General features: G+C 20.6%; 2 protein-coding genes across 2 annotated transcripts in view; both read left to right on the top strand.

The window, feature by feature from the left end:
* Window positions 1-3,919: 3,919 nt before the first annotated feature.
* Phum_PHUM478170 (DEAD box ATP-dependent RNA helicase, putative) lies at window positions 3,920-6,183 on the top strand (the record flags this gene model as incomplete). The annotated part of the gene is made up of 8 exons (XM_002430378.1): window positions 3,920-4,088; window positions 4,199-4,507; window positions 4,657-4,848; window positions 4,927-5,112; window positions 5,196-5,490; window positions 5,579-5,744; window positions 5,829-6,054; window positions 6,170-6,183. 8 exons carry the CDS (start codon window positions 3,920-3,922, stop codon window positions 6,181-6,183), a joined length of 1,557 nt encoding a protein of 518 aa, XP_002430423.1.
* An 842-nt stretch (window positions 6,184-7,025) lies between these two features.
* Window positions 7,026-7,654, top strand: part of Phum_PHUM478060 (histone H3 methyltransferase, putative) — a gene marked incomplete at both ends in the record, with an annotated part of 18,104 nt that continues 17,475 nt past the window's right edge. Inside the window, 2 exons of the mRNA XM_002430377.1 lie at window positions 7,026-7,034; window positions 7,079-7,189. Of these exons, the coding sequence (XP_002430422.1) occupies window positions 7,026-7,034; window positions 7,079-7,189 (120 nt within the window). The remainder of the gene's footprint in view (window positions 7,035-7,078; window positions 7,190-7,654) is intronic.

The raw sequence follows: 7,654 nt of genomic DNA, 5'->3' as shown, positions 1-7,654 counted from the left end.
TTTTATTATTATTATTATTATTATTTTTTTTATTATTTAATTTTCAGACGAATTAATATAAAATAAATAAATAAATAAATAATAAGCATTTGCTCAGAAAAATTTGAATATTAATAATAATAATAATAATAAATAATAATAATTAATAATTTTATGTCGAAAAGCTGCGTGTAATTGTAAAAAAAAAATAAAAATAAAAATAATAATAGTTGAAAAATTTTTATTTCGAAATTATTATTACGTGTTAATAAATAATAATAATAATAATAATAATAATAATAATAAAATGATTTAATATGAAAAAATTTAAGATCAACTTATGGAAAAGTAATTTAAAAAATAAATAATAAGTTAAGGTTCTATTTCCTGTTATTAAAAAATAAAAAATAAATAAATAAATAAGAAGAAGAAGAAGAAAAATAATAATAATAAATTTGATTAAGCTCAATTATTTTTTTAATATTTTTTATCATAAAAATAAATAAATAAATAAATGTCAAATTAATTATGATTTATCCAAAAAAAAATAAATAAATAAATTTTTTAGATACGCGAAAAATAAATTAAAATTAAGAATTTAATAATTTAGTGTTGCCATATATATATATTTAATAAAATTGATATTTAAGCATATTTATTACATATTAATAATAATAATAATAATAAAATCAATAATTATTATTATTATTTTATGTTTTTATTGGCTTTCGAATAAAAACGTTGCAATTGAATTTTTTTTTTTTTTTTAAAGAATCGATATCACGTTATTATCATATGAAAATTATTAAAATTTTATAAATGTTATGTTTAAATAAATTGACAATAGTATTTTATTAAAACGGTTTTTATGTTTTTAAATTATTATTATTCTTATTATTATTATTTTGAGCAAAATTTATGTGGCTCACAGACCAATTGTTTAGCATAGGTATTATTATTATTAGGTTGTTTTTATTTAAAAAAAAAAAAATTAATGGGGAAAAATTATATATATACATAAATGTTTTTTTTTTTTTTTTTGGTTTTTGATGGCACAAATTTAAATTTTTATGTAAAAAATATATTTATTATTAACTATAATGATATTTATTATTATTATTATAACAAAAAAAATATTGTTTTGTTTTTATTAACATTTTATTTAAAAAAAAAAAAATTATAAATTTTAATGTTAATTAATTTTTTTTCTATTAATAAATTTTTATAAATTGAAATTATTTTGTATTTTGTTATTGTCGTGGCATTAACCGGTCTGAACAAAAATTATTTGATTTTTTACAATTTTTTTTATCTTAAAAATAATTTTTTTTTGTTTTGTTTTGTTCTTTTCTTTACAATGGAAAATTTTTTTTTTTTTAATTACAAATCTAAAGAGTTGTAGGCAATGTTTAAGGCAATATTACACGATTCGATCTCATAATGAAATTAAACATAATCACATAAAAAAAAAATTATTTTTCAACTTTTGCAATAAGTTTTCATGCCCCCCCCTTGTTAATAAATTATTTTTTAATAAAATTAATATTATAAAATATATATTATAAATTATAGGTTACACCTCCTGACATCTTTAGTGAAAATTCAAAACTATTTTCTTTTAAAGTAAACAAAAACAGTTGAAACGGTTTTTATATCAATTTTTTGTTTTTAGTGCTTCTTTTTAAAAAAACTCTTAATAATTAAAAATGTTATATAAAAAATATATTTCAATTATAAAATAATAATATCAATTAAATATAATAATAATTTTTATAATTATTGTAAAAAAAATTAAACAGAAGAACATGTAAAGAGTATGTTTTTGAAAAATTGTATAATGCAAGGTTAATATTTTAATTAATTTTAATTTAAATATCACAATCAAATTTAATTATTATTATTTAAAATAAACATTTTGCACAGACATAATTTTTAATTAGTGTAAAAAGAAACATTAAAGTAATAAAATAAAATAAATAAATAAAAGTTTTGTTTTTGTTGTGTTTTATTTTTAAAATTTAATTTTAATGATATTTAAAATAAAATTTTTGTTTTTGTTTTTGAAATTTGAAAGAATTAAAGTTATTGAGTAGTTTGTATTTTTACAAAATAAGAGTTTTAATTAATATAAAAAATGCATTACTGTGCATATCATTAAGTTTTTTTTTAATTAATTAAATAATTTTTGTTGTTGACATTAAGTTTTATTTTGTAAATAATTCAAATAATGCATTTTGTAATAAAATCACATTATTTATTTTTGTTACTTAAAATTAATTTTATTATTTATTTTTTTTATTAAAAAAAAAAAAAAAAAAAAAAAAAAAAACCTTCCGTCCTTAACATTGGTGTAATTTTATTTTACTGCCGATTTTTTATTTTAAATTTTGTATTTATTTTCAACAGTTTAATAACTTTTTATTGTTTATTGTTTTGTTTTTTTTTTTTATGATAAACTTTTATACAATTTTAATCAATTTAATTGATTTTATCTAAAAGTGTGTAATGTGTTAAAATGTTTTAGAAATTATAAAATATTGTCAATTGTTTTTATATTTCTGCAGGAAGATTTAAAATGATGAATTGTAATACATTGTACATATTTATTATAAATAAATTTTTCATTTATTTATAATAAAATATGTAATATAAATAACAGTAACCGAATTTTAGAAATTAAATTTATAATGTAAACATGTATTATATCTGTTATTCATATGAAATGTTTCCACAAAACAAAAAAAGTCGTTAACATATTGTTTTATTTATACAACGAAAAGATTTTAAAAAATTATGTAAAATTAATTAATTTATCATATAAATAATTTATCAAATAATAAACAAAATGTAAATATAATTTTGGACGTTTTATAGTATAAACAGCATAAATGAAAACTTGAAGCATTTTGTATGATGAATTTAATTATTTAAGTTATTAATTAATGTTACGCAATCAAATTATTTAAAAATAAAATTTTATTAAGTGATGAAGGAAAAAAAAACTTACTTAAAACGGTTATTAGAAATCCTCTTTAATAAATAAATTTTAATTTAATTTTTGAAAATAAATAATATAGAAACTCGTTTTTAATAATAACTTCCCGCCTTTTTTTATTATCATTCGAATCGGTTAAAAGCAGAAGACAATTCTGCTGCCACTGTAAAAGAAAGTACATAGAGAGAAAAAAACGTGATAGAAAGTTAGCATTAATTTTTATGTTATTTAATTGGGCTCAATGGAGCTTTTTCAAATTAATAGGTATATTTACTAAATATTTAAAATTTAAAATTTTATAATTTAATAATTATAATTTTTTTTTAAAGTTTATTTTTATGTATTACTGTCGGACGATTGAGGTTATGTTTTCTTATTTTATGTAAACAACCCATTTACTATTATAATAATATTATATTATTTAAAATTTACTTTGTAAACTTTTAATTTCTTAAAAAAAATTATTATTACAATGAATACCACAACTTAAACTGTGAAAATAATTTTATGATATTGAATGTATATTATAATGTTTATTTATTATTGCCAATGTTGCATTTAAATGAAACTTTTATTTTGTAAAAAATATTTATTATTTTTTCTAGATATACTGGAGAAGATGAGGACACAAAAAGTTCCCTTAATTATTCTGAAAAGATAAAAAAAAAACTTTTGAAGAAAATAGAAAAAAGAAAACATAATAATGAAAGTATTATAGAAGATGATGATAAAACAACTGAGATTGATAATAATGCAGATGCCAAGAAAAAAAAAAAGTCTTCCAGTTTAGATAGCCCAATAGAATCAAATGAAAGTAAATTAGAGGTAAATGAAAATGAATCAAATGCTGCTCACCCCAATGATGATTTAAATGAAGCATCAGATGAAATATCAAACAAGGGCATTGAAAATCAAAATGCATTTACTATATTAAAAAATGCTTGCATGAACGATAAAAAAAAAGTCAAGAGAAAACTTCCAGATTGGTTATCAAATCCATCTGTTGTTTCGGTAGATTTAAAAAATTTAAATTACACAATAGATTCTATTTCAGGATTAGATAAAATTTTTATTGATAAATTGAGAGCTAATGGAATAACACATTTTTTTCCAGGTTTGTTTTTCCATAGAAAATTTATTTGTATTAAAATTGGATTTCCTTCATTGAAAATTAATTTATTGCATTTTAACTTATTTTTTCTTTCATTTAAATTTTTTTTACAGTTCAACATCAAGTCATTCCATGTGTTTTAGAAAACGAAAGAAAGCCATATTTGTTATGGCCAAATGATATTTGTGTTTCTGCTCCAACAGGAAGTGGAAAAACTCTTGCTTTTGTTCTGCCAATATTGCAAGTATTGTACAAGAGAATTATTCCCAAAATAAGAGCACTTGTAGTATTACCAGTTCAAGATTTAGCTAATCAAGTTTTTAAAGTGTTTGAAACATATGCTGAACCAACTGATCTTAAAGTACTCTTGCTTACCCCTAAAAGATCTTTTACTGCAGAACAAAATTTATTATATAAATTTGGTAAGTGTTTTATTTTTAAAAATCAACAATTAAAGTCTTTATTTATTTATAAATTTTATTTTTAAGAATATATACTTATTTAAATGACATATCTTAAAAATATTGTTTGTTTTTTTTTTGGAAGAAATAATTTTTCATTTTACTTTCAGATGATTTAGGAAATTATCATTCTTTAACAGATATAATAGTAACCACTCCCGGTAGACTGGTAGAACATTTGACAAAAACAAACGAATTGAATTTCTCCGAATTAAAATACTTGGTCATAGATGAAGCTGATAGGGTCATGGAAAATGTTCAAAATGACTGGCTGTATCATCTTAACAAATATATAAATTCAGGTTGTATTTAATTTTTTTTAAAATTTTTTAAAACTAATGAAACTCTGTTCTAATTTTAATTTTTTTTTTTTTTTTCAGAATGCTGCAAATCATATCAAGCTCCGATAGTAAGTTACAATAATATTTTAAATCAAAAAAGACCTCCTAACAAGCTATTATTTTCTGCTACATTATCTCAAGATCCTGAAAAACTTCAAGCTTTGGGATTATTTCATCCTAGACTTTTTACATCGGTGGTCGAATCTGGTAAATCAACAGAAAAAAGTAAGTAAATTATTATTAAAAAGAAACTTTTAAAAAAAAAAAAATCTGTTGTATGTTATGTTTAAAATATTTTCAATTTTTAGATAATAATGATGAATCAAAATTTATTGGTAAATATACTACACCTGCTGAACTGAAAGAATATTACACTGTTTGTTCGAAAGTAAATAAGCCACTTTTGTTGCATCATTTATTAATAAGCAAATCTTGGAAAAATATTTTATGTTTCGTCAACTCTTCTGCTGCAACTTTTAAATTAGCTTTTATTTTAAAAAAACTGTGTAAAAAGAAATATACTGTGCAACAATTATCAGCAAACATAGTGCAGAGCAAAAGGAATCGTATTCTGCAAAATTTTGAAAATGGCAAAGTAGATATGTAAGTTATTTTTTGCTTAAATTTTTATGTATCATTAATATTTCATCATTAAGTACATAACTATTATGGGTATTATGTTTTATTTCAGTTTAATTAGTTCTGACGCGTTGGCCAGAGGTATTGATATCCCAAATGTGAAATATGTTGTTTCATACGATTGTCCTAAATTTGTCAAAACCTACGTTCATAGAATTGGTCGTACTGGTCGTGCCGGGAAAGAAGGACATTCATTAGCATTTCTTACATCGAAAGAAGTAATAAATATAACACTTTTTTGTTTTGTTTTTTTTTTTTATTTTGTGTAAATTTTGTCTTTTTAAAAAAATTACTGCTTTTAGGTGACGTCATTTAATAAAATGGTATCTGCTGCTGGGAAAAATTCAGTAGACGTTTTTAACTTTGAAGTCGAAGAATTAGAGCAATATGAAGTTACTTACAAAAAAGCATTATTGTTATTAGGAAACTATTTAGAGAAACAAAAATCTAAGATTATAAAAAAAACTAAAGCCAATAAAAAAGTTTTGCCTGTATCCAAAAAAAAAGTTTTGACGAAGAAAGTAAACAGTAAAAAAAATAAAAAAGTGATACCGAAATAATTTTTACAAAAAATAAAGTTTTTTGTAATTTCACACATAGTTTCTTTTTATTTTTTTGTATATTATTTTTACATATTTCATAGTACCGCAAGACTGAAGTCAATTTTTTAAATTTAATCAAAATCTATAATTATTACTTCAGAAATGTTTTTATTAATTATTTTTTAAAATAAATAAAACAAAATATACTTATACAATACTAGAAACGTACGTGAACCCCTTTGCATATTTTTGAGAAACAATTTAAGTTTTTCTAAATAATAAATAATATTTCTCAATTAAATTTTTTAAAAGAATTTTCTTAACACTCAGAAAATTTCAATTCAAAAAGGGAAAAAACATTTTTTTCATAGAGTATATAAAGTAAGTTATTAGTTAAATGTAGTAGCATTGCAAATTAATTGAATTTTTGAATGAAAAGTACTTTTCGTTCATTCACTAATCTACTTAATGCAATTTAACTGGAAATTAATGTCAGTATATCTATCATCTTCGATTAATACATAAAAAAGCAAAAAATAACGAAAAACAAAATTAATTTTTTAAAAAAACTTCATGAATTACTTTTGTTCTTCATTAATTTTTAATGTAAGATTGAAAAGTATCTATGGAGTAAATATAATTTTTGAATAAATATATTCACGAGGTAATAAATTCCTTCGAGGTAAAAATGTTTTTATTTATAATATGTTATAATTGTCGTTACAAAAAATTTCTTATAAATGAATTTTATTTAAACTAATAAAATATAAATTTAAATATATTTTATATAATTATACTATGAAGTTAAAGCAAAAATTTAAACGGCATGCGTGTTGGTAAACCTGCGCAGTTTTGATGCGCGATGAAAAATTGTTCTGCCATTTTGTAGAGAGAACAACGACCGTTCCAAAATGGCGTGAAGTGAGGTGGTGAGCTTACGCGAACGGGCGTTTTAAAATGCCATTTGTGAGGTTCGAAGAGTGAAACATTTGTTATGTTTTGGTTTAAAGAATGCTATAAAACTAGTGGATTACCTCAGTAAAATGGAACTGCGTTTACATAGTCCTGCGGGTGCTGAACCCGTTGTTTATACATGGCCTCTTTCAGGAGGCTCTGGCTCGGTAAGCGTTCTTTTATTTCTAGATATTTTTCTCAAAAGTATGCGTTTGTAAAAAAAATGTATTCTTCAATGTAAAGCCTCGTGTATAACTTTTATTTTGGTAGCTTTTATATAGAATTCAATTTAACTTACACTAAATGCTTTTACGTAGACGGTTATTAAGTTTGATCCACGGATAAATTGGTCCTTAATATTTGCTGTATTTACTGATGAACTCCCATGACCTTTCTTTTTGAACATTTGACAGTAACTTGTTATTCAAGCTAAATTGTGATTTTTTACAATAATTTAAGCTTTTTTTTGAATTATAATAAATGCCAATTTCATTTAATTAAGTTTAACAAACAAATATAATTATATATTATTATACATTATAATATTATAATTAACAGGGAATTAAACTTATACATAAAATCAATTCTACTAATTTTAATAAATTTTAATTTAATAAAATAAAATAAATTCT

This window comes from Pediculus humanus, genomic scaffold, assembly GCF_000006295.1.
Source record: "Pediculus humanus corporis 1103172108254 genomic scaffold, whole genome shotgun sequence".
NCBI lineage: Eukaryota > Metazoa > Arthropoda > Insecta > Psocodea > Pediculidae > Pediculus > Pediculus humanus.
The sequence above is the reverse complement of the archived record's forward strand: the minus strand, read 5'-3'. Positions and strand labels throughout refer to the sequence as shown.